The 27,271-nt window shown below is 47.5% G+C and overlaps 1 protein-coding gene across 1 annotated transcript in view; it reads right to left on the bottom strand.

Moving 5' to 3' along the window:
* Positions 1–7,304: 7,304 nt before the first annotated feature.
* Positions 7,305–27,271, bottom strand: part of ASTN2 (astrotactin 2) — a 732,687-nt gene continuing 712,720 nt past the window's right edge. The window contains exons 22-24 of the mRNA XM_063144970.1: positions 26,449–26,549; positions 23,005–23,188; positions 7,305–8,130 (exon numbers count right to left, since the gene is read on the bottom strand). Of these exons, the coding sequence (XP_063001040.1) occupies positions 7,893–8,130; positions 23,005–23,188; positions 26,449–26,549 (523 nt within the window). The 3' untranslated portion in view covers positions 7,305–7,892. The remainder of the gene's footprint in view (positions 8,131–23,004; positions 23,189–26,448; positions 26,550–27,271) is intronic.

The raw sequence follows: 27,271 nt of genomic DNA, 5'->3' as shown, positions 1-27,271 counted from the left end.
AAAAATGCCACTGTGCAACATCTTTTCAGTGGTGGCACCGGCCTTCTGGAACGCCCTCCATCATATGATTCAGGAGGCAGAAAGTGTGGTGTGTTTTCAACGCCGCCTGAAAATCAACTTATTCAAGCAAAGTTTCCCTGGATTATAATTGATCCTCCTCCTTCTGCTCTGTTTAAGGTCTCTTTTTTTAATCTTACCTTTGTTATTGCACATTGAATTGTTATTATTTTAGTGTTATTTATATGGGTATTTTTAACTGTGAATTTTTCATATTGATGTATGTAAACCGCTTAGAGTTTTTATTATCTTGAGTGGTTCATCATCATCATCATCATCATCATCATCATCATCATCAGTGGTAGAGTTCCAAGAAGCCCTTGACTGCTCCCACAGCTAGGTCAGCCAATCACTTCATTTGGGATCAGACCAAGGGTCCATCTAGTTCACACAGTGGCCAAACAGATGTCGACCAGGGAACTACAAAGCAGGACATGGTGCAACAGCACCCTCCCACCCATGTTCCCCAGCAATGGGTGCACACAACCTTTCTGCCTTGGATACTGGAGGTAGCACACAACCATCAGGGCTAGTAGCCATTGGATAGCCTTCTCCTCTAGGAATGTGTCCAACCCCCTTTTGAAGCCCTCCAAATTGGTGGCCGTCACCAAATCCTGCAGTAGTGAGTTCCGTAATTTAATTATGCGCTGTGTGAAGAAAGCCCTCCTTTTATTTGTCCTGAATTTCCCACCAATCAGATTCATGGGATGAGCCTGGGTTCTTGTATTCTGAGAGAGGGAGAAAAATCTCTCTGTGTCCACCTCCTCCACACAATGCATAATTTTGTACACCTCTACCATGTCTCCCCTTAGCCTTTTTTCCAAGCTAAACAATCCCAGACATTTTGCTCTATGGTCCCTGACCATTGACCATGAAGTCCAAAGCATCTGGAGAGCAGCCACTTGGGGAAGGGGCCTAAAGAATCTGAGGACGGCAGAGCTGCAGGTGGAGAGGCTGGGAGGTTCTCGTTTCCTCTAGGACAAGCATAACCCATGAGGTTGGAGTCGAACCATCCACAGAGGAAGGCAGGCCGCCAAGGTTGGGGGGCACCTGCGTATATATATATTCACACACAGCCTTCCACGGCCGGCCAAGTCAGAAAGTGCAACAGGCCCGGCTTCAAAGCCCAAGGATCATGTGGTCAAAATGTTTCCAAGACGGGACCACAGAAGCTCCCTTTGAGCCGAGACGTCTTTTATGTTCACCTCGCGTTTGCTTTGGCTCTGGAGCTGGGCGTCGAGGGCTCGCCTCATTCTGGGGCTTTGATCTGGCTTTGATCTGGAGGGGGGATCATTTGCATGGGTTCGGGGTGAGGCAGAGAGAGATGGACAGCTGTCGTGGGAGATGTGTGCGCCCTGTGACTGCTTAACTCGCTTTCCTACTGAGTATTTGTCAATCACAACTCCCTCTCTTATTTCACCACATATGTGTTGATCTTTGAGATGTAAACAGTGAGCATAGCTAGACAAGCAGGGTCCAAATGCACAGTTACAAGATGGGGGATACTTGGCTCAGCAATACTACAAACGAGAAGGATCTTGGAATTGTTGTAGATGAGCCAACAGTGTGATATGGCTGCAAGAAAGGCAAATGCTATTCTGGGCTGCATTAATAGAAGTATAGCTTCCAAATCGCGTGAGGTACTGGTTCCTCTCTATTTGGCCCTGGTTAGGCCTCATCTAGAGTATTGCGTCCAGTTCTGGGCTCCACAATTCAAGAAGGATGCAGACAAGCTGGAGCGTGTTCAGAGGAGGGCAACCAGGATGATCAGGGGTCTGGAAACAAAGCCCTATGAAGAGAAACTGAAACAAGTGGGCATGTTTAGCCTGGAGAAGAGAAGATTGAGGGGAGACATGAGAGCACTCTTCAAAGACTTAAAGGGTTGTCACACAGAGGAGGGCCAGGATCTCTTCTCGATCCTCCCAGAGTGCAGGACACGGAATAACGGGCTCAAGTTAAAGGAAATCAGATTCCAGCTGGACATCAGGAAAAGCTTCCTGACTGTTAGAGCAGTACGACAATGGAACCAGTTACCTAGGGAGGTTGTGGGCTCTCCCACACTAGAGGCCTTCAAGAGGAAGCTGGACAACCATCTGTCAGGGATGCTTTAGGGTGGATTCCTGCATTGAGCAGGGGGTTGGACTCGATGGCCTTGTAGGCCCCTTCCAACTCTGCTATTCTATGATTCTATGGAGGTGCATGATCTCACGATATGATGATCGTGAGATCGTCCTCCTCGTCTACACGCGACATGCAACGTCCCAGGAGGAAGAGGACGTTGCGGCCGCCATTTTTTAAAAAAAGAAACAGGAGCTGGAGTGCACCAGCTCAAAGGTACATCTTAAAAAAAAAAACCAGAAAGCCCCATCCCCACTCCTCACCCCACCCAATGGGCACAGAGCACTTGCAGAGCTCCGTGCCCTGTGCCTCGCATTTACTCGCAAGGAGCCAGGACTATACCGGGATGGCTAGCCACATGTGCTGTGGTCTTGGAATCATCCCGGGACAGCGGGAAAAATGTGTAGGGCTATATCCAGGGGAAATGCCGGGATCATCCCTCTCTGCTCCTGGGATCCCCTGTGCATCATGTGGACGCACAGGGACGATACCCAGGATATCACCCCGTCCCTCCCCAGCTGCCACCAACTCTAGAAACTGCCTCCCAGGCTGCACTAGTTTTTTTTTTAAAGCCTCCATCGGTACCGACAGAGGCTTTTAATGTCTTAATCCAGTACAGGCAGTGGAGGAAGAGGAACATTCTTTTCTCTTATCAATGACTGGAGACCAGGCAGGGAAGCCGGCTGACCCGAAGGGACCTCCCACAGTCTGTTAAGTCCACCAATGGGACCTCCCTCCATCTCTGCAATAAACTGAGAAGCTAGATAGGTTTTAGACCTTTTTGTTTCGGATGCTCGTTTTTCCTGTTCCTCTTTCGCTTTGCTCTGTCGGAGATGGAGGGATCCTAAGTCCTACTGCACTGGCTTGGTAGCTTTGACTTTCTCTTGAACTTAATGTGAAGTACAAAGTGTTGGTTGTCACCTTTAAAGCCCTAAATGGTTTGGGTCCAGGCTACCTGCGGGATCGCCTTCTCCCGTACAATCTGCCCTGCACACTCAGGTCCTCTGGGAAGAATCTACTCCAGCCAACAAAAACAAGGCTGACGACCTTTTCTTCTGCCACTCCCAGTTTGTGGAATGGCTTGCCGGGAGACATTCATCAACTTAACAGTCTTCTGGAATTTAAGAAAGCCATAAAGACTGATCTCTTCCGGCAGGCCTATCCAGTTGAATTTTGAGATGCCTTTTTAATAATGTGCTGCTTTTAATAATGTATTAGTTTTAAATGTTTTAATCAGTTCTATGTATTTTATGGTGTTTGCATTTGTGTTGTACCCCGCCTCAATCCAGAGGGAGAGGTGGGTAACAAATTACTATTATTTGCTAAAAAAATATATGCTACACTAGTTTAAAACAGCTACAGCACTTAGGATGCTTTTAAACTTGATGGGCTGGTGGATGTATAGGGTCTGGCAATCATAGAATCACAGAATAGCAGAGTTGGAAGGGGCCTACAAGGCCATCGAGTCCAACCCCGTGCTCAATGCAAGAATCCACGCTAAAGCATCCCTGACAGATGGTTGTCCAGCTGCCTCTTGAATGACTCTAGTGTGGGAGAGCCCACAACCTCCCTAGGCAACTGATTCCATTGTCGTACTGCTCTAACAGTCAGGAAGTTTTTCCTGATGTCCAGCTGAGCTCAGTTTGCTTTATCAAACTGAAATCAGTTTGCTTTATCAGTACCAGCTTGGTCCAATTTGTTCACATCGAAATGTCTCCTCTTTTCATTTATCATGGCATTGGCTTGTTTGCAATAGGGTACTACTTTGATGGGATTCTACTTTCTGTTTTTATCTAGCCATTTTGGTTCATAGTATATTACTCCTTTGGGCATTGGCTCACAAAGCTCAACTGAGCAAAACGGTCACATTCATTTCCGTTAAAACCCCCGAGTCGGTAATCCTTGTCACTGGAGATGCTTTCTCCCCAGGGTTGCAAGTTCACACCCAGATGAACACAAGGATTCCTGCGAGATCGGTCCGGCGAAGGCTTGTCCATTGGGTCCTTTGGAGGAAAGATGGGAGAAACGTAATAAAAAAATATATAGGGTCGGAAAAATAAAATCAAGCCATTTACCCAAACGGATAAACCACCTTGGACTTTTGTGTTTCACTGCCTCTCCTGATTACGTTCACGTCTTTCAGGTAGATCTCACCTTCTGTAGCGGCTTATTTTTGAGGGACTGGGTGGAAAGTGGCCTGGGGGGTGAGTGTATGGAAACACCACAAACCCACAGAGATACCGTTAGTTCTGCTTCTCGCCTTCCACAGCCAGGAGAGTGTTGCAGGTGTACAGAGCAAAAGAAGGTTTGTTCAGCATGGATTAATAGCTGCCAAGAGGTTTTCTGTAGTGCCATGGTTGGTATTTCTCATGGCAGCAGATGAGAAGAAAAGAAGGGGGGGAGAGAAAAAGACCAACAGCCCAGTTCCAGAGTCCCAGCCAAGCCATCAAATAAAAACTCATCTGCACTTGAAGATTTTCTCTCCCCGCACCCCCGTTACAATAGTAGACCTTAGCAAATATTGCTTTAACCTTTTCTCCCATTTCTGTGATGGCACGGGGTGCAATTGAGCCCCTACGGAGGAGGAGGAGGAGGAGGACGGTGGAGAAACGGCAGAGGAAATAAATAATAAAAGATGTCCCAAAGGTTGCAAGGCATAGGGTTGGGAATAGGCTGTTCTCAGTTACATTCTTTGCAGTCCAGCAAAATGGGTACAGGGCAGACAATGCAAACTGTTGACAGACGGGTGTGGGGATGCATGTGAACCTCAGCCTAGATTCAAACTCAAGCCCACAATGCAAACTCTCCCCACTTTGGGATCTGAGCCCTGCCACTGCTGGAATGTGACCCCTAACCACCTTTGACCGAGGTAATGCAGGCCTTGATGGGGAAAGATGTCCCACCAAACTTCTGCTGTAAGGATATCACTGAGCTGGAAAACATAAAGGATATGGGAGCACCTTCTCTACCAGGTAGTTCGAGGCTTTTAACGTAAAGATACGTGTGTGTGGTGGTGATGGGTAGGTAGTGGGGACATGATACAGGTTTTGAAAATATTGTAAGATACAGAAAAAAATCGAGAGAATGGTTTTCTTTCTCTCCCTTCTCTCTCTTCCCCCCCCCCCAAATTTAGGTCATCCAATGAAGCTGACTGGTAGGGGAGCACAGACAGACAAAAGAAAGAAACGTTTTCACGCAACACATGAGTTAATCTATGGAACTCCCTGCCACAAGATGGCCATGAAGTCAGATGGGGTTCGGAGATAAAATCTATGGAAGACACATCTAGCAATGGCTATTGGCTGCAATATTGAAGTGGAACCTATTCCACATACATGGGTGACCAATGCTCTGGGCCGTCCCGCAATCCATCTGTATGGAGACAAGGGAGGCGTCCGCCATTTGTTGTTTTTGAGAGTCAAGATGAATTGGCGCACAGGAGGTCTGGTTCAGAAGGCACAGCTATTGTGGTTTCCAACACCAGCTGCCAGAAACAAGGAAGATAGATGCTTTTGAACTGTGGTGTTGGAGGGAAATTTTGAGAGTGCCTTGGACTGCAAGAAGATCAAACCAGTCCATACTCCAGGAAATAAAGCCAGACTGCTCACTTGAGGGAATGGTATTAAAGGCAAAACTGAAGTACTTTGGCCACATCATGAGAAGACAGGACACCCTGGAGAAGAGGCTGATGCTAGGGAAAGTGGAAGGCAAAAGGAAGAGAGGCCGACCAAGGGCAAGATGGAGGGATGATATTCTGGAGGTGACAGACTTGACCTTGGGGGAGCTGGGGGTGGCGACGGACGACAGAAAGCTCTGGCGTGGGCTGGTCCATGAAGTCACGAAGAGTCGGAAGCGACTGAACGAATAAACAACAACAAATAAAGTCCTCCCTGCCAGGTCATCCCCACTATTTATTCCAGGTACAACTACGGTGGTGGCCAAAATTGTGGGCACTTTTTGAAATTTTCATGTTTTGAAACTTTGCATGCTTATCGAAAATGTTGTTTCACGAAATTCAAATGTTTATTTATCAATTGAAAGACCTGATTCATGCAATACCACAATCTTGCTTCTTTTCCTGGGTGTCCAATCCACTCTTTTCTTTGGTGCTGTTGCTCTATTTATGAGGTACACTTTTAATTTGAGAAATGCTTCAAATAGTCACGCCATCTCCAATTGTGCTTCAGTTACAGAACAAACAGCAAAACTGACTTTCCCCAACTTGAAACATGATGTATCGCAGCTCCTGCCATGTGATTGGACCCCAGAACAAGGACTGTGATTGGCCAGTCGGGTTTTCAATTCCGATCCGCTTCTTCACTCCATCACACCTGTGTTTGTTTTTAGTCTAAAGTAAGCATAGCATTTTTTGTACTGCAGATGTTTGCATTCTGTTTTTTGTATTGAATTCAGCATTAAATTCTCTTTCAATTGATATGTAAACATTTGATTTCCGTGAAACAGAACATTTTCTATAAGCATGCAAAGTTGCAAAACATGAAAATGTCAAAAAGCGACCACAATTTCAGCCACCACTGTGTGTACTCGTCAATCTGTCTTTTAAAAAATTTACGTATTATTTTTTATTGAAGAAATCGCCATTAAACATTTTAAACCTTCCTCCGCACCAGAGTATACATCTCCCCTTTTCTTCGGTTTTTATTGGTGCTGTTGTCTTTTTTTCCACCACCACAGTATGTTCCTTAAAATGTAGTGTTTTATTTTTTTTTTAGAAAAACAGAACTTAGAATTTTTTGGACCCCATGTCTTCATAACTAATGTTGTTTGTTTGTTTGATAGACCAGTTTGTTTTTCTATGCTAACAACCACTTCCTCCTTACCTGTCCATGCTACGATTCTGAAAGTTTCCATTATTTTTTTTCCCACCCTCTAGACCCTGATAACACCAAACCGGTCCCCTTATGGAGGCTGATTCTTCGAAATACCTCGCCGATCAACCAAGTTTGTTTCTTTTAAAGGTGTCAACTTTTATTGACATGGATGCACTGCCGACGGAAGAAAGGCCAGGCAGGCGGGGCGTGTGGAAGTAAATATGAATGTTTTAATGCACAGAACAGCCTGTCAGGACCCTGCTAAAGACAGCCTGCCCAAACAGCACTACTGTAAACTTAGAGCATTTCGTGTTTATTATTCTTTCAACGGCTCGCTAGCGAAGTCCTCCTGCTTGCCTGGCGTTAATTGCTTGGTCTCTACTTCCAGGATCGTGGCCTCTTTTGAGTTGCAGGTCCTTCTGGCTCCGGGCTTACTTAAGCTCATAGTACCTGCCCACCCAGGCAAGGGCTCCGTCTGAGTCACTAGCTTTACCTCCGAATACAGCTGGAACTATGAATTCCCCACCACTACGGCGTCCCCTCCCCCAGGGTCTGATCTTTCTCTCCGCCTCTTCCTCCCGACTTTCGAGCGCGCAGTCTAGGGGTTTAGTAAGAAAAAAGGTTGAAGAGGAGAGCCTTTTTTTTAAAAAAAATGAGCAAAATTATGTACTTCCTTTTTAAATAATAAGATTATTAAAAAGAAGGAGAAATCGGCCCCCCGAAAAAAGAGTAATCTTGCGGATTTCTCGATTTGCTGCTGTCCATGTTCGTTTCCAAGTCCTGCGTGGTCCCGTGGCTCTCCTTCCCTTCAAATTGCAGGGTGCCAGAAGTCCTGGACACTTCAGAGTCCCGCGTGCGAACGTCTGGCCTTGCCACCCTTCCCTTTCATCGGCCCTTTGACTCGCCGTACATGTTGCGCAGCATAGAGACCATTTTCTCCTCGCATGTGATTTTCGTGTCTTTTAGGATGCTGTACCAGACCATGCCGGGCGGCCTGACCTCTTCACTGCGACAGAACAGGTACGGCATGGTGTCGGTGCGGCTCTGGATGTAGGCGCTCCGCAGCAAGGTGGAGCAATGGCCGCTGACCTTCTCCAGCCTTCTCAGGATGAGGTGGGCCTTTCTGGAAGGGAAAATGGACAATCTAAGACTCTGGAAGAGGACTGGGCACGCAAGGAAGCCGTTGGAGCGACTGTTTCTGGTGGCGGACATTCCTCGTCAATACCTTGCTGGAGTCTCCCTAAACCCTTCCTTAGTTCCGGACCCAAATACATAGATCAACTAATGTTCTCCTAATTGTTCAGGGGGTTGGGAGTGTCCTAGGGCTGGCTCAACCGTACCCTAACTCATGTCTGCAAAGTTTGTTATTCTATTTATTAATTTATCATATTTATACCCCGCTCCTCAGCCCAAATTGAGCCTCGTGTGGCACAGAGCGGTAAAGCAGCAGTTTCTGCAGCTGAGACTCTCCCCACGGCCTGAGTTCGATCCCAGCAGAAGCTGGTTTCAGGCAGCCGGCTCTGGTCGACTCAGCCTTCCATCCTCCTGAAGTTGGTAAAATGAGTACCCAGCTAGCTGGGGGAAAGGTAATCACGGCCGGGGAAGGCAACGGCAAACCACCCCGCTATAAGGCCTGCCAAGAAAACGTCAGTGAAAGCTGCCATCCCTCCAAGAGTCAGTAATGACTCAGTGCTTGCACGAGAGGTTCCTTTCCTTTTTCTTCTTCAGCCCAAAAAGGCTCTTGGAGCAGCTTACAATCAGTGAGCAAAGAAGACAGTCCCTGCCCTCAGGCTTACAATCTAAAAAAGACATGGCACGCGAGGAAAAGGAGTTCTGGAGGGAAGAGGGAAAAGAGCAAGAGAGAGAGGAAAGAGAGAGAGCGAAAGAGAGAGAGCAAAAGGGAGAGGAAAAGAGAGAGAGAGAGAGAGAAAGAGAAAGAGAGAGAGCAAAAGTGAGAGCAAAAGAGAGAGAGAGAGAGAGAAAGAGAGAGAGAGAAAGAGAGAGAGAGAAATTAAGTAGACCGAGAAAAGGGCTGATAGAATTATCCTGCTCCCGAGGGAGGGGAGTCCAACTGGAGCAGGCCATGATGTTTCTTCTGCCTGCTCCTGTCCCCTTGCTCTTTCTTCTTCCCCAAAGGACCAAGATGACAGTTAGCCCTGTGGGGGGCGGAGGTGAATTTGGACAGTTTGCCCCACTAACCGGTCGCCTTGCTAAATAACCCTCATTGGCTGTGTGGAAGCCAAATTAGAGAGATGATCGGTCAGAGAGCTTCGGCTATTGGGCGGTATAAAAATGTAATAAATAAATAAATAAATAAAATAAAGCAGGGCAGAAGGGTTCCAACAGGCGGGAGCAAAACAGGTGAGTGAATCTTATTTGTGTCCTGTAGCTCCCCACCACCACCCCACCTCCTTTTGAGATGAACAAATCCACATCCAGCTCAGCCTTACGTGGGTTTCACTGAGAAGATGGAGGGGAGACATGAGAGCACTCTTCAAAGACTTAAAAGGTTGTCCCACAGAGGAGGGCCAGGATCTCTTCTCGATCCTCCCAGAGCGCAGGACATGGAATAACGGGCTCAAGTAACAGGAAGCCAGATTCCGGCTGGACATCAGGAAAAACTTCCTTATTGTTAGAGCAGTACGACAATGGAATCAGTGACCTAGGGAGGTGGTGGGCTCTCCCACACTAGAGGCCTTCAAGAGGCAGCTGGACAAGCATCTGTCAGGGATGCTTTAGGGTGGATTCCTGCATTGAGCAGGGGGTTGGACTCGATGGCCTTGTAGGCCCCTTCCAACTCTGCTATTCTATGATTCTATGCTCTCTTCTCCATCATCCCGAAGTGCAGGATACAGAATAATGCGCTCAAGTGACAGGAAGCCCGATTCCAGCTGGACGTCAGGAAAAATGCCCCGACTGTTAAAGCAGCACGACAATGGAACCAGTGATCTAGGAAGGTGGTGGGCTCTCCCACAGTAGAGGCCTTCAAGTGGCAGCTGGACAGCCACCTGTCAGGGGTGCTTTGAGGTGGATTCCTGCACTGAGCAGCGGGTTGGGCTCAATGGCCTTGTGGGCCCCTTCCAACTCTACTATTCTATGAAACCCTTTTTTATGTTTTACATCTCTCTTCTTTCTCTTCTACCTGAGATTCACCTCTGCAGGCATGCTGTCTCAATGAGAGACAAGGTGGAAAGGCAGGTTGAATTACTACTAGCATTGATCCCTTGTAAGGCTGTGTGAAATTCTTTTTTATTATTATTATTCCTCATCATTTTTTGGACATAAATAGGTTTGTTTCCTACATCACGTGAAGTGAGAGTGACACGCAGCGTGGCCAGAAAAAACGTAACCTTGCCAAGTCACTTTCTTCATATGCTTCAACGGATGAAGCACTGAAACGAACAACGCTTTCCGGAGTTGTCCGGAATGTTTCCTCTGTTATTCATTGAACGTCATTGGTCAATTACTGAAGGTTATTTGTAAGTGACGTCTCTTGTTTCCTTTCTGTAACAACTGGATTAATTATATGCCCATTTACAAAGGAGTAACTGGGACCACACTGTCTTTTGAATTGTTCTTCTGAATTGTTGATATGACACCTTGCAGAATTATCTCTCGTATTACGTAACCCACAGGGCGCATTAATTTAAAAACGTGTACATGTTATCCAGCTAGAATTGTAAGAATTTCTAGTATCAGTACAGTTTGGCAATTAATGTACCGGAGGAGATTCGTCAACTTGACATTCTATTAGCATTTAAGAAAGCAATAAAGACTGATCTCTTCCGGCAGGCCTATCCAGTGGAATTTTAGGATGTTTTTAGAATGTTTTTAGGATGTTTTAACAATGTATATTATGCTCTTAATCCAGTTTGATGTATTTTATATTTACTGTTGTTCCCTGCCTAAATCAAAACGGAGAGGCGAGTAAGAAATAAATTTTATTATTATTGTTGTTCGTTGCCAGTTTTTCAGTTCATCCAAAGTTTTCAGTTCTACAGGGAAGCTACTACGGTGCCTTCTGTGCACTCATCTCCTCTCTGTGCCCGTGACACCCTGTGCTGGGGCTCACATGGCCCATTCCCAATGGATTGCCCTGCAACAGAGGGCATGAACATTTCACCCTGTCCCAGACCTCTGCCTCTTTCTGTGCAGCCGCTATCAAGACAACGCCGACTTCGCGGTGAGCGAAGATGAACGGCCTAAGTGCAGCGAACCCAAACAAATCGTCCAAAGGAAGTGGCCAGCCAGGGTCAAGAGAAAGCACGCAGGGGATTCCACTCCATCAAAAGGAAGTGTTTACTGCCGTGGTTTGAAATTCCCAAGCCCACTGGCTCTTCTCCTCTCCCTCTGGTGCCACAAGAAAGCTCTGGGTTTCGGCTCAGGGGCTCTTCGGAAGTTCCTGGAGGAATGTCAATTCTAAGCTAATGACATGTCAGTCCGCCAAGTCTAAACAGGGGGGATTATTTGATTAGGGGAGCTTTGTGAGGTTTTGAAGCCCAGGATTGCCGGCTGAGATGTTTGGGGAATGCAGCCAGGCTATTTATTGATGCACACAGAGAACCATCCCCATGGACCAGGGCTCCGAGAAAGAATTCCTTTCATGTTCTACGAAGGGGACAAGAAGCTCAGGGCAAACGCATACAGTGGTGGCCAAAATTGTGGACACTTTTTGAAAATTTTCATGTTTCGCAACTTTGCATGCTTAATGAAAATGTTCTGTTTCACGAAATTCAAATGTTTATATAGCCATTGAAGGACTCGATTCACGTAATACAACAATCCTGCTTCTTTTCCTGGGTGTCCAATCCACTCTTTTCTTTGCTGCCATTGCTCTGTTTATGATGCACGTACGCACACTTTTAATTGGAGAAATACTTCAAATATTCACACCATCTCCAATTGCGCTTCCGTTTCATAACAAACAGCAAAACTGACTTTTCCCAACTTGAAATGTGATGTATCGCAGCTCCTGCCCCAGAACAAGGACTGTGATTGGCCAGTAGGGTTTGCTATTCCGATCTGCCTCTTCACTCAATCACACCTGTGTTTGTTTTTAAACTAAAGTAAGCATAACTTTTTTTGTCCTGCAGATATTTGCATTCTGTTTTTTGTATTGAATTCAGCATTAAATTCTCCTTCAATTGAGATATAAACAGTTGACTTTCGTAAAACAGAACATTTTCTATGAGCATGCAAAGTAGCACAACATGAACATTTCAAGAAGTGTCCACAATTCTGGCCACCAGTGTACCTTTCACTGCTCATGCAGCAGCACCATCACCCAAACGGCTGCTTTATCTGCCTTGATGCTTAGCACGACAAGAATAATACTGAGGCTTCACCGAGGCGGAGTCCTCCCTGGTTCTTTGTAGAAAATGATGTCCTTTTTAGTATTCTTCGCTGGGCAATGTTCATCACAGCCATATGGACATTTGACGTGTGACCTTCCCTCACCCCCATCTTTGGCTCAGCTAGGGTGACCATATGAAAAGGAGGACAGGGCTCCTGTATCTTTAACAGTTGCATAGAAAAGGGAATTTCAGCAGGTGTCATTTGTATATATGGAGAACCTGGTGAAATTCCCTCTTCATAGAATCATAAAATAGCAGAGTTGGAAGGGGCCTACAAGGCCATTGAGTCCAACCCCCTGCTCAATGCAGGAATCCACCCTAAAGCATCCCTGACAGGTGGTTGTCCAGCTGCCTCTTGAAGGCCTCTAGTGCGGGGGAGCCCACAACCTCCCTAGGTAACGGATTCCATTGTTGTACTGCTCTAACAGTCAGGAAGTTTTTCCTGATGTCTAGCTGGAATCTGGCTTCCTTTAACTTGAGCCCGTTATTCTGTGTCCTGCACTCTGGGAGGATCGAGAAGAGATCCTGGCCCTCCTCTGTGTGACAACCTTTTAAGTATTTGAAGAGTTATATCATGTCTCCCCTCAATCTCCTCTTCTCCAGGCTAAACATGCCCAGTTCTTTCAGTCTCTCTTCACAGGGCTTTGTTTCCAGACCCCTGATCATCCTGGTTGCCCTCCTCTGAACATGCTCCAACTTGTCTGCGTCCTTCTTGAATTGTGGAGCCCAGAACTGGACGCAATACTCTAGATGAGGCCTAACCAGGGCCGAATAGAGAGGAACCAGTACCTCACATGATTTGGAAGCTATACCTCTATTAATGCAGCCCAAAATAGCATTGGCCTTTCTTGCAGCCATATCGCACTGTTGGCTCATATTCAGCTTGCGATCTACAACAATTCCAAGATCCTTCTCGTTTGGAGTATTGCTGAGCCAAGTATCCCCCATCTTGTAACTGTGCCTTTGGTTTCTATTTCCTAAATGTAGAACTTGGCATTTATCCCTATTCAATTTCATTCTGTTGTTTTCAGCCCAGCACTCCAGCCTATCAAGATCACTTTGAAGTTTGTTTCTGTCTTCCAGGGTATTAGCTATTCCACCCAATTTTGTGTCATCTGCAAATTTGATCAGCGTTCCCTGCACCTCCTCGTCCAAATCATAACAGGTAAAGCTGCAGGAGCTATACTAGAGTGACCAGATTTAAAAGAGGGCAGCTTCAACTGTTGCGATGAAGAGGGAATTTCACCAGGTTCTCCATATACACAAATTACACCTGCTGAAATTCCCTTTTCAATACAACTGTTAAAGATACATATGGTCACCCTACAACAGAGCTTCTTTTTGGTAGAGATTCTTCGGGTTTCTCACCTGTACAATAGGTGCAATGACTCAGCAAGTGCATCCGTTACTCCTGAGCTGCCTTCCCTGGTTTGATGCCCTCCAGATATTTTGGACCTCAACTCGGAGCATTCTTGACCATTGGCCATGCTGGCTGGGGCTGATGGGAGTTGAATTCCAAAACATCAGGAGTAGGGTGACCCTATGAAAAGGAGGACAGGTCTCCTGTATCTTTAACAGTTGCATAGAATAGGGAATTTCAGTAACTGTTATTTGTACCTGGTGAAATTCCCTCTTCGCTACAACAGTTAAAGCTGCAGGAGCTATTCTAGAGTGACCAGATTTAAAAGAGGGCAGGGCTCCTGCAGCTTTAATTGTTGTGATGAAGAGGAAATTTCAACGGGTTCCTCATATATACAAACGACACCTGCAGAAATTCCCTTTTCAATGCAACTGTTAAAGATACAGGAGCCCTGTCCTCCTTTTCATAGGGTTACCCTAGCTCAGCCCATGTCTCCTGCGATGGAGTGTTGCTTGGGCCCTCCAAGGATGTGGCTTATGAGAAACAGCAACGGCTGAATTGGCCCGTGAGTGGGCTGGGAGACCAAGCTGCGGCTGCATCCGGGAATAAATCTAAAGGGGAGGATGGCATTAGAAAGCAGGAGGAAGTGGAAACAGAGCCTACAGAGGCCTTATGACAAACTCTCCTTTCCAGCCAAAGACAGATGACTAGGAGTATCTAGGCCAAGCTGCTGGGATGACTCACGCGTGTGAAAAGGTTAATCAAGTAACATCGAAAGGTTAGACTTATCTTTGGCTGACATCTTCCCTCGAGGAAGGAGAGACAAAGGAGAGAAGGGAAGAAGAACGAGGAAGACGGGAGGGGGAGGGAGGCACCTCCTCGAACAGGCGAAGAGATAAATTAGAAGAGCAGCCATAGTCGGGCCATAAATCAGGCGTTGGGCCCTCTCCAACGTCTCCCTGTGGAAGTCGGGTTTTTCCAAAACCTGGAGATGAAATTGGCCCAAGCGCTGACCTGACCTGCCTCCCACCCACCTGACTGCAGAAAAGAGGGATGGCTTTGACACGAGGGCAATGAATTCAAGGGCAGGCTCAGTAAAGGAAAGTCGAGGACGGGAGTTTCACAACAGGCCTCAAGCCCTCAACCAGTAACTCATCCCGTTCCCAACCTGCCATGTTCTTTAAGGCAATCAGGATGGAGGATCAGGGGTCTGGAATCAAAGCCCTATGAAGAGAGACTGAAAGAACTGGGCAGGTTTAGCCTGGAGAAGAGGAGATTGAGGGGAGACATGAGAGCACTCTTCAAATACTTGAAATGTGGTCACACAGAGGAGGGCCAGGATCTCTTCTCGATCCTCCCAGAGTGCAGGACACGGAATAACGGGCTCAAGTGACAGGAAGCCAGATTCCAGCTGGACGTCAGGAAAAACGTCCTGACTGTTAGAGCAGTACAACAATGGGACCAGTTACCTAGGGAGGTTGTGGGCTCTCCCACACTAGAGGCCTTCAAGAGGCAGCTGGACAACCGTCCGTCAGGGATGCTTTAGGGTGGATTCCTGCGCTGAGCAGGGGGTTGGACTCGATAGCCTTTTAGGCCCCTTCCAACTCTGCTATTCTATGATTCTATGAAATGATGAAGGGGGAAAGTTGGTTATAAAAGGTGATGCCACATTTTCCACTTTGAAATGCACAGTCCCCCATCCCCCCATCCCCGCTTGGCCTTCCGGACTCTAGCCCGCAGATCATTGCACTTGCACAACTCGGTACATGCCCAGTTGAAACAATAAAACCTTACAACTAGTACTCCTCCTCCTTTTAGCAAGGGTTGCAGAACTGGCAACTCTAGGGCCTCTTCTTCACTGCTCTTTTCACACCGCTTCACATGCAGTGAAATTGGCCGTGGTTGAACAAATCCCTCCTGGGAAACCCAGCTCGAAGGTTGCCCCTGTGTTAAGCTTGCCTGCCTTTGGATTATTTATTTATTTATTAAATTTATATTCTGCCCCAGAGCCGAAGCTCTCCGGGCGGTTTACAAAAGTCAAAACAGTGGACATTAAAAAATAAAAGTATACAAAATGTAAAACCATTAAAAAATATAAAAAAACAACAGTATAAAACAGTATCCATTTTAAACAACAATAGTTCTGGGGTCCATTAAAAAAAAAAAAAAACTTAGCACATGTTGTTAACTGCCTGGGAGAAGAGAAAAGAAAAGTCTTGACCTGGCGCCGAAAAGATAACAATGTTGGCACCAGGCGAGCCTCGTCGGGGAGTTCATCCCATAATTGGGGGGCCACCCCTGAAAAGGCCCTCTCCCTTGTTGCCATCCTCCGAGCTTCCCTCGGAGTAGGCACCCGGAGGAGGACCTTAGATGTTGAGTGCAGTGAATGGGTAGGTTCATGTCGGGAGAGGCGTTCCCTCAGGTATTGTGGTCCCAAGCCATGTAAGGCTTTATAGGTTAAAACCAGCACCTTGAATTGGGCTCAGAAACATATAGGCAGCCAATGCAAGCGGGCCAGAATCGGTCTTATATGTTCGAACCTTCTGGTTCCAGTTATCAATCTGGCCGCTGCATTTTGCACAAGCTGCAGCCTCCGAACCATCAGCGCTGCAGAGATGCTCTCCCAGTCTGTCTGGAACAAGTGTTTGCTACAAATTTTGCAGAAAGATCCTGGCGGAGGCAGCGGCGAAGGACTCGCTACAAAAAAGATTCACGGGGCAAGCCTGGAGCAGGTGCAGAGATGTGACGGCTTCTTAGGCTACCTATGAGATCAGTCTTTCCCCGTCTCCTCAACGTAAACCTTCTGCTCAGGACAGCTGACAAGCACTGTGCCCTCTTGCAAGCAGCTGTTTGCAGGGACCTGTGGCACTCCCTGAAACCGGTCTCCGGAGGTCTTTGGCACAAGATATTTACGGTACAGATGCAACAGACTCTCCTCTTGTCACTAAGTTTTATGATCCAACGTTTGCTGTGGATCGGTGGATCCTCTGATAAACATGTCACGATAGGAAAATTAACGGCTCCCTGGAAACACCAATGGACTGCCAATTAAAACCTCGTTAAAAGCAGACACACACACACCACCGCCAAGGATTTTTCTCGAGTCTTCCTGCTTCTCGTTTGGAGGGTTCGTGGATTCCAGGGCTCCCCTGAGAGATGGAGCTAAGAAACAGAATCCTTTGTGGGCAGGAGGCCGGAGGATTTTTTTGGACATTGGTACAAGGCTCTATGGATGCCCATCCCATGTGGCGAGCCACAGAAGCGACAGGTTGGAGCATCTCTACAGGCAGTAAAGGATTCTGGGGCGGCGGAGTGACTCCGCCCACTTAGGCTGGCCACTGTCTGTCCTCAGTTGGAAGGGTTATGAAAGCGTCAAGCTGAGGATATGACTTTTAGGCAACAACGTTCATTTTCACACCCTGGTTTTGACACTTGAGTTGTTCTTTGGTTGTTCTGGCCTCCTGGCTTTCACACGATGGTTGCCTACACTTCAGCTCCGACAGAGTTTCATGGGGGAAGGCAGCATGTGACATGGATGCAGCCGGGAATGCCATAAACGCACCCCTAAGACTCAGGAATCGCAACGGAAGAATGGCGCATTCCCACAGAAAGGAAATGAGCTGAAAGTTTCCCAACGAAGTCATTTAGGGGAGTTTTCAAAGGGTGGTGGCTATACTGCCGAGTGGCAGAAGCAATGGTATTTTATTATCAGGGGGAGGCGTACCACTGACAAAGCATTGTTCAGATGGGACATAGGAGAACTCTGCCACTGGAGAAGGAAAAGCAAAGCACAATAACGAGCTGTCGCTACCCAATAAGCACTGGTCAGGCCTCATCTTGAGTACTGCATCCAATTCTGGGCACCACACTTCAAGAAGGATGCAGACAAGCTGGAGAGGGTTGAGAAGATGATGAGGGGTCTGGAAACAAAGCCCTATGAGGAGAGACTGAAAGAACTGGGCATGTTTAGACTTGAGAAGAGAAGGCAGAGGAGACATGATAGCCCTCTTCAAGGACTTGAAAGGTTGTCACACAGAGGAGGGCCAGGATCTCTTCTCGATCCTCCCAGAGTGCAGGACACGGAATCATGGGCTCAAGTTACAGGGAGCCAGATTCCGGCTGGACATCAGGAAAAACGTCCTGACTGTTAGAGCAGTACAACAATGGAACCAATGGCCTAGGGAGGTGGTGGGCTCTCCCACACTAGAGGCCTTCAAGACGCAGCTGGACAGCCATCTATCAGGGATGCTTTAAGGTGGGTTCCTGCATTGAGCAGGGGTTTGGACTCAATGGCCTTATAGGCCCCTTCCAATTCTACTATTCCATGATTCTAAGCCTTCCCTTGAAACTTGCAAACATAACCCCCCTCCTCCCCCAAAAAAATCCCACTCACCAAAATGACGGCTGGTGAAGTGGAGGGGTCTTTAGCTGGCCCTAGTCACTCCATAAACGAGACTAGGTAAAAACGATGAAATTGTAGATTGGGAGAATTTTAGAAGCGTTCCGAAGTGTTTGTCGGATAGGCAGGCAGCTTGGGCTTACAGCAAAGGTTGTTGGAGTTGATGTCCTTTTGGAAGTGTCTAACTGCATGGGACCAAGGCGCGGCCAAATACGCACAGAACAAAAATTGAGAAACGCCTGAGAAACCTGGCCTGCTTCTAATGGATGCCAGGTAAGTCCGTTTTGAACTGAGGCTCTGAGAAGCAGAAGATTAAGACTCGTGATTTAGATTTGGTGCCAATAGAGAAGAAAACGGGAAGGAGAAGAGAGAAAGAGAGGAGAGAGAGGAAAGAAAGAAAGAAAGAAAGAAAGAAAGAAAGAAAGAAAGAAAGAAAGAAAGAAAGAAAGAAAGAAAGAGAGAGAAAAGCTATACAGGGGGGGTTAATGAGCCATCAAAGAAATTACAACCAGGGACATTTCAGTAGGGGGTCATTGAATTTATGAGTTATAAAGAGTTATAAACGGTTGTAAAAGGTTGTTAAAGACGGAATGTCAGAGGGGGCGGGTAAGAAGAAGGGTTCTAATTGAAGCCAACGAGCCGGGATGGTAAGGATCTGAAATGACGTTCGTCCTAAGCGGAATAACATTGATGTTTTGGAGGGCGAGGGGCATGCCCATTGTTTTTCTTATGAGACGTGCCTTAGGAAGGCTGCCAGAGCGTCATAGGCTCCAGGAAAGGGGCGACGTTAGTAGGGCTGACCCAGAACAGCCCCCCCTGGTCTGCAAGGCCTGCCCTGGAAACAGAGTGCTGGGGGCCACAGCCTGGCTCACAGGATTTGGAGTTGGAACTGCTACTGCTCAGCCTCATCAAGTCCCAGACGACCGGCTCCAGGAATCCCGATCCATCCATGGCAGCCCCTGGCGAAAGCAGTGTCTTCCGACCAGAGTCAAGTGATTCCATGGATGGGGGACCTTTGGTGTTGTTGAGCTACTCAGACCAAGGAGAAAACGGTGAAGCTTGGCGCTTAAATGGCCTGAGGGTGGGTGTGTCAGCTGATGGAATCCCAGGCAGGCTGCTTCGGCCTCCTGATGGCACCCGTAAGAACTTGAGAAGAGCCACTCTGGATCAGGCCAAGGGTCCATCTAGTCCAGCACTCTGTTCGTACCGTGGCCAACCAGCCATCAGCCAGGGATAAACAAGCAGGACATGGTGCAACAGCACCCTCCCACCCATGTTCCCCAGCAACTGGGGCACACAAGCTTATTGCCTCTGATTCTGGCAGTAGCACATAGCCGTCAACAGGGATGATGAAGTATTGGATAAGAACATCAGAAGAGCCCTGCTGGAGCAGACCAAGGGTCCATCTAGTCCAGCATTCTGTTCACACAGTGGCCCTTAAAAGACAGTACAGCTGCACCCCTCTGAGGTCTGCGCCCTAGGCGGCTGCCTAGTTGGGCTAATGGTAGCGCCGGCCCTGCGGCCATCATCCAATCAGAAGTGCAAGAAGTTCTGGTCATTTCCTTCCCCACAAAATCATGCCTCCACTCCCCAAAATAGGTAAAATATCCCCTTCCCAATGTTGCAGGCTACGAGCAGAACGCGTGTTAGTAAGGCAGCCTGCAGAAGCGTTAACAGCTCTACTGTCTTCATTACACAAATTCACCTATCCCGCAATGATGCAAGTGGTAGCTGACTCAAGCAGCGTTCAACTGGAACACAAAACCCTCATACTTAAGAACATAACATCAGAAGAGCGCTGCTGGAGCAGACCAAGGGTCCATCTAGTCCAGCACTCTGTTCACACAGTGGCCCACCAGCCATTGGCCAGGGATGAACAAGCAGGTCTCCTCCTCCTCCTCCTCCTCCTCCTCCTCCTCCTCCTCCTCCTCCTCCTTCTCCTCCTCCTCCTCCACATCAGAAGTGCCCTGCTGGATCAGACCAAGGGTCCATCTAGTCCAGCACTCTGTTCACACAGGGGCCAGCCAGCCATCGGCCAGGGATGAACAAGCAGGACTTCTTCTTCTTCTTCTTCTTCTTCTTCTTCTTCTTCTTCTTCTTCTTCTTCTTCTTCTTCTTCTTCTTCTTCTTCTTCTCCTCCTCCTCCTCCTCCTCCTCGTCCTCCTCCACATCAGAAGTGCCCTGCTGGATCAGACCAAGGGTCCATCTAGTCCAGCACTAGATGGCCAACCAGCTCTCGACCAAGGACCCACAAGCAGGACACGAGTTCAACAGCACCCTCCCGCCCATGTTCTCCAGCAACCGGTGTATATAGGCTTACTGCCTCCGATACTGGAGGTAGTACGTAGCCATCAGGGCTAGTAGCCCTCGAACCATGGAGCTCAGTCTGCCAGGCTTGAAATGCAAACAAATAGTTGGGAGGTGCTGCCTGATGGTTGGGAACCCCGATTTGTGACATCTGTCTCTCCTTACATGGTTCAAGGAGTCAGCATGAAGATGGACAGCTTTTCCCCACTGCGCAGTGACTGAAAGAAGGGATTTTGCTGATGCCTCTCTCCTTTCTGGCAACGTGCTGCAAGCTATCACAGCACAGCACAGGTTGGGCAAAATGGCAGAGATCAGAGGCGACAAAGAGGCGGACCACGGAGGTGGTGAAGACTGCATAAAGTGGCAGAAGCTGCAGAGATTGGGTTTCTCCTTGTTCCAGGAGTGTACCCATGGGACCATGAACTCCTTATGGTGGGAGAAACTGAAATTTGAGTTTTAGCAGTAGTGGAACTGCCTGGGCTTCTCAAACTGGGAAGGGTACTGGTTCCTCTGTATTCGGCCCTGGTTAGGCCTCATCTAGAGTATTGCGTCCAGTTCTGGGCTCCACAATTCAAGAAGGATGCAGACAAGCTGGAGCGTATTCAGAGGAGGGCAACCAGGATGATCAGGGGTCTGGAAACAAAGCCCTATGAAGCGAGACTGAAAGAACTGGGCATGTTTAGCCTGGAGAAGAGAAGATTGAGGGGGGACATGAGAGCACTCTTCAAATACTTAAAAGGTTGTCACATAGAGGAGGGCCAGGATCTCTTTTTGATCCTCCCAGAGTGCAAGACACAGAATAACGGGCTCAAGTTAAAGGAAGCCAGATTCCGACTGGGCATCAGGAAAAACTTCCTGACTGTTAAAGCAGTACGACAATGGAATCAGTTACTTAGGGAGGTCGTGGGCTCTCCCACACTAGAGGCCTTCAAGAGGCAGCTGGACAGCCATCTGTCAGGGTTGCTTCAGGGTGGATTCCTGCACTGAGCAGGGGGTTGGACTCGATGACCTTGTAGGTTCCTTCCAACTCTGCTGTTCTATGATTCTATGATTCTATGAACATTGGATGGAAGCAATTTCCAGTGCAACCCTATGCATGTCCACTCAGAAATAAATCCCACCGAGTTCAACGGGGCTTACCCCCAGGTAAACGGGTACAGGATTTCACCACCACCTTCTTCTTCTTCTTCTTCTTCTTCTTCTTCTTCTTCTTCTTCTTCTTTGTTTAAAGGTCACCCAGGAATGATTCAAAAAGGGGAAAGCAGACAATGTACGTTGTTGGGGGATCATTTCTATGTGTACCCATGGGATGTTAGTCTCGCATATTATTAGTCTAATTAATTGCCTAAGCTGAAAAGCCTCAAAGTATGCCAGTAGATTAGGCATTGCCACGCTTCCTTTAGAGCGCTTTCTCTAAAGTGTTTGCTTGTTTATACGAGAGCGTTTGCCTCCACTGAAAAAACCATCAAACATGGCTTGTCACTTGGAAAAGCGCTTAGCTGGGATTTTAATGGGTAACAAAGACCTGATAAAGGAATAGAAATTTAGGCAACACGTTCATCTTTACAGCAGCTATTCCGCCAAGCCATGTTAGGTTTAGACGACTCCATTTAGTGAGAACGTTTTTAACATCTGTCTATGTAGTTGGCCCAAAATTTCTTTTCAATAATTGGAAGGGATCTCTTGTTATCATCACCCCTAAATAGCGGAAACCTCCAAAGCATATTGCACAGAGAGTGTGTGTGTATATTTAATGACATAAGAGTGGATTTTTCAATGTCTTTTTTGCTAAGTGTAAGCCACTCCGAGAGCCTTTTTTGGCTGAGGAGCGGGGTATAAGTATGATAAATAAATAAATAAATAAATAAATTTGAGTCCTGCTACTCTCTTAAAGGTATTTAGCTCCTGTTGTGTCTGGAGTAGACCTGTGGGGGCATCACTGATCATGAGCATGTCATCAGCAAACATATGTAGTTTACGTCCTACTCCCATATTTAGTTTACGTTCTACTCCCTGAATAGATATGCCTTTGATTTCTTGATTCGTTCTTAACTAGGGCCACAGCTAGACCTAAGGTTTATCCTGGGATCATCCAGGGTTCGCCCCTGCCTGAGCACTGGATCCCCTGTGTGTCACCTAGGCCACAGCTAGACCCAAGGTTTATCCTGGGATCATCCAGGGTTTGCCCCCCTGCCTGAGCACTGGATCCCCTGTGTGTCACCTAGGCCACAGCTAGACCCAAGGTTTATCCTAGGATCATCCAGGGTTTGCCCCTGTCTGAGCACTGGATCCCCTGAGTGTCACCTAGATGAACAGGTTTGACCCCTGGACGATCCAGGGATAAGCCTTAGGTCTAGCTACGGCCTTAGAGGCTTTCACCATTAAAGAATGATAAGGATGGGACTGGGACCTTCAAGACCGGTTGGCCTTCCACCAGTTCAGTTCCAAGTCACGGTCCACCCAAGCCAACGGGATGCCCGCCCAACCGTGTGCCGAGAGGGAGGGATTTGGCACGGCGAGCCCTGACCATGTGGCCGGTGTGTTTCAGAAAGGGGGCAACCGGCCAGGCGTAACTACCTGGGGCCAAGCTCATCCTCGCTGCGCCAGACGAAGTCCCCAAACTTCTCGTAGTGGGAGTTGTAGTGATGCTGGATGCGGAAGAGCATGGAAGTGGAGACCTCCATCAGAGTGTTGTAGGCCGTCTGCTGCTCCTTGCCACTGGTGTAGCCGTTGTACAGGTTGTAGATCTTATCTGCTATCTCTGGAAAGGAAGCAGAGAGGGAAGAGCGGTGAAGAACACCCAAGGGGTGTGTGGGGAAGCAGGGCTGGGCCCAGAGAGACTGGCGGCGTGGGGCATTGAACGGATCGTAGGGCTGGCTGGCTGCAGGTTCAATATTTGGCACCTCTATTCAAAAATCAGATGCCAGGAAAGGTGTCTCTGTGCCCAGGGGAGGGGCTGCAGAGCCACGACCAGCCAGAATAGATCAGACCTGGTATAAGGCAGATTCCTTCCTGTGTCTGTAAAGCATACTGAGCGGGTCAGCCTGGCACATCAAAATTCTCTACCCTATTTGTGGGCAGAAAAAATGGAGGGACCGTTTCACCGAATTTCTCTAGGGGAGGAGAAATTCTTCAACCGTTTCTTGGGGAAGGGTTTGACGTTAACAGTGGCAGTAGCATGGGTTCTTTCTGAAGAAGGATGCAGACAAGATGGAGGGGGTTCAGACGAGGGCAACGAGGATGATCAGGGGTCTGGAAACAAAGCCCTGTGAGGAGAGACTGAAAGAACTGGGCAGGTTTAGCCTGGAGAAGAGAAGACTGAGGGGAGACATGATAGCACTCTTCAAATACTTGAAGGGTTGTCATACAGACGAGGGCCAGGATCTCTTCTCGATCCTCCCAGAGTGCAGGACACGGAATAATGGGCTCAAGTTAAAGGAAGCCAGATTCCGGCTGGACATCAGGAAAAACTTCCTGACTGTTAGTACGACAATGGAACCAATTAGCTAGGGAGGTTGTGGGTCTCCCACACTAGAGGCCTTCAAGATACAGCAAGACAGCCATCTGTCAGGGATGCTTTAAGGTGGATTCCTGCACTGAGCAGCGGGTTGGACTCGATGGCCTTAGAGGCCCCTTCAAACTCTACTATTCTATGATTCTACCAGGCCAGATAGTCGAGGGGGCTCAGACAGCAGTCCTTAACATAAGAATTGAAGTGTTACAAATGTCAGATCCTGTTTAAAACTGTGAAAAGTCAAAGGGTTGGGTCAATGTCTTCATCAAGTTCTTCTGGGGCTATGATCTACATCAGAACACAATGGAACCAATGACATAGGGAGGTGGTGGGCTTTCCCACACTAGAGGCCTTCGAGAGGCAGCTGGACAGCCATCGGTCAGGGATGCTTTAGGGTGGATTCCTGCATTGAGCAGGAGGTTGGACTCGATGGCCTTAGAGGCCCCTTCTAACTCTACTATTCTATGATTCCCCATACGAAGGGCAGATGCCTTGCATTAAGGGTAGAGCTGAGCCATAAATCCTTTAGAGAAATCTCTGGCTTGAACATGGAGGCTTGTGTGTGTGGTGTGGGAGGTCTGAGATTTCATGACACTGTTCCACCTCCATCATTTTCTTAGCTGCTTCCTAACAGTCTGCGCTTGGGAGCAGCAGCTGTTGTGTTCTACCAACTTCTTGGTATGGTCATCCCAGAACTCAATGAAGTCTTAATGAGAGGAGGAGGAAGATGCAATCGATGGCTCCAGAGTTTACTTTATAAGGTGGCTGAGGAGTATGTGTGAGTGTCTTCTCTTTCATTGTACACTGCTCTCTCTCTGGCAGCTCGTAGACTCCTCAGCTTCTCTCTGTAGCTGTCCTCCGTCTCTTCCCCCATGATGCTCTGGGGTGAGCATACCTGCTAGGTAAGGGACATCGTGGGAGACGCTAAATTTGGGGGGCAAGTTGCTAGTACAGTCACTGCCTTCCTCCATCCCTCAACAAACCTTAGGAAAGGAGAAGTAAGCTGTGCTACACCCCCTGCCAACTACGAGCCCTACTTGTGAGAAACTGTGGGAGAATTTCTCCTCCCACTGGAGACATCCGGTGAAATTGTTCTCCCAATTTCTCCGCCCGCAAAGAGGATGGAGAATTCCGAGAGGCCATCCGCGCACAGCACTACTGTTTACATCCTTGGGTCGGGTCCTATCTGGAGAAGAACCGGGGAGAGTAGGCCACCCTCGTGAGGTTCTGAACGACACTGTTAACTTAACAGTCTTTTAGCATTTTAGAAAGCTATAAAGACTGATCTCTTCCGGCAGGCCTATCCAGTGGAATTTCAGGATGCTTTCAGGATGTTTTTTAATGATGTTTTAACCATGTATACTATGTTTTTAATCAGTACAACAACAATTTATTGCCGTCAATAGACAATTCCAACAAAAGTTACATACAGAGACACTTAGTGTACAGTTAGCTATTAAAAAGACAAGTAATCATAGATGATCAAATAGAAATGGCCAAGTTCAAAAACTTGGCCACTTGCTCAGTGATTGATTTGTCTGAGTTCCGAAGTAATAAGGTCATTCGGAATTCAGTGGGGTGACCAGGAAAAGATTGTAAAACAGGGTTCAGAAGATCATTCCTGGCCCCGGGATAAGATCTACAGAACAGTAACACGTGTGATATGGTTTCCACCTCAGTATTGTTACAGGGACAGCATCTGTTGAAGAGAGGGATTTTGTTGTATCTGCCATCTAAAAGTTTAGAGGGAAGGACGTTAAGTCTGGCTAGTGAGAATGTTCAACTGAATTTGGGGATTGTTAACCAGTGCAGGTAGGGCATCCCGTCTTCGCAAAAGGCCTAGGGACTGGGGGGGGGCATGGACCCCAAGCAGCAATTTGACGGTCTTGGATGTCTCGGAGTGTGGCAACAAGGGACAGGGCCTTTTCGGTGGTGGCCCCCAGACTCTGGAACGATCTCCCTGACGAAGCTCGCCTGGCACCAACGCTGCTATCTTTCCGGCGCCAGGTTAAGACTCTCCTCTTTGCCCAGGCATATGGCGGCACATCTTCATCACCCACATGTTTAGTTTTTTAACAGTTTTCAATGCTTTATGTGTGTATGTTCTGTGTTTTAGAATTTTAAATTTTGTATACTCGTTTTTATCTTAATTTTCGAATTTCTGTAAACCGCCCAGAGAGCCCTGGCTATGGGGGAGGTATATAAGTGTAATAAATAAATAAATAAATAAATATATCGAGCGGCCTCTGTTTTTAATCAGTATTTTATGTATTTTATACTTACTGTTCCCGTTTTGATTTTCCTCGATCAAAATGGAGAGGCAGGTAAGAAATAAATTTATATTATTATTATTATTATTATTATTATTATTATTATTATTATTAACGTTCCAATGATGGATTCCAATATTCTGCTGATGGGCTGGGGTGTATAAGGAACTGCAGAAATTAAGGAAGGACAAAGAGCCGTTTTGCCTAGAACTGAGTTGCGAGACTCAAGTGTTTTACCCTCTGCCTTGCTGTCATCCACCAATGGACAGGCTGTCCTCAGCGTCACCGTGCTAATCTCAGAGTGCCTTCCTCGTGTGTCCACAGCATAGAGGGTGAACCTGGAAGAGAAGAGAAGCATAAGGCCAAATTGCGATCGCTTGAGGAACATGATGCACTGAATTGGCCAGAATTATGGCACTGCTATCAAAATGTTGAGCAAGAAGGCTAGATGGGAAGTTCCAAAGAGACTAACGTGGTCTACTGATGTGGCTTAGAATGAAAACGCTCTTTGTTTGTTGTTTATTCGTTCAGTCACTTCCGACTCTTCATGGCTTCATGGAACAGCCCACGCCAGAGCTTTCTGTCGGCCGTCGCCACCCCTAGCTCCCCCAAGGTCAAGTCTGTCACCTCCAGAATATCATCCCCTCCATCTTGCCTTTGGTCGGCCCCTCTTCCTTTTGCCTTCCACTTTCCCTAGCATCAGTCTCTTCTCCAGGGTGTCCTGTCTTCTCATTATGTGGCCAAGGTACTTCAGTTTTGCCTTTAATACAGGCAACCCATAAAATGTAAATAAATACATTAAAAAGTGCTTGGCACAGAGGAGAGGGGCACGCCATGGCTGGATCTCTGTATGCTATATTGGTAGCGTGTTCAGAGGAGGGCAACCAGGATGATCAGGGGTCTGGAATCAAAGCCCTATGAAGAGAGATTGAAAGAACTGGGCAGGTTTAGCCTGGAGAAGAGGAGACTGAAGGGTGACATGAGAGCACTCTTCAAATACTTGAAAGGTTGTCACACAGAGGAGGGCCAGGATCTCTTCTCGATCCTCCCAGAGTGCAGG

This window comes from Elgaria multicarinata, chromosome 19 (genome assembly GCF_023053635.1).
Source record: "Elgaria multicarinata webbii isolate HBS135686 ecotype San Diego chromosome 19, rElgMul1.1.pri, whole genome shotgun sequence".
In the NCBI taxonomy this organism is placed as follows: Eukaryota; Metazoa; Chordata; class Lepidosauria; order Squamata; family Anguidae; genus Elgaria; species Elgaria multicarinata.
The sequence above is the reverse complement of the archived record's forward strand: the minus strand, read 5'-3'. Positions and strand labels throughout refer to the sequence as shown.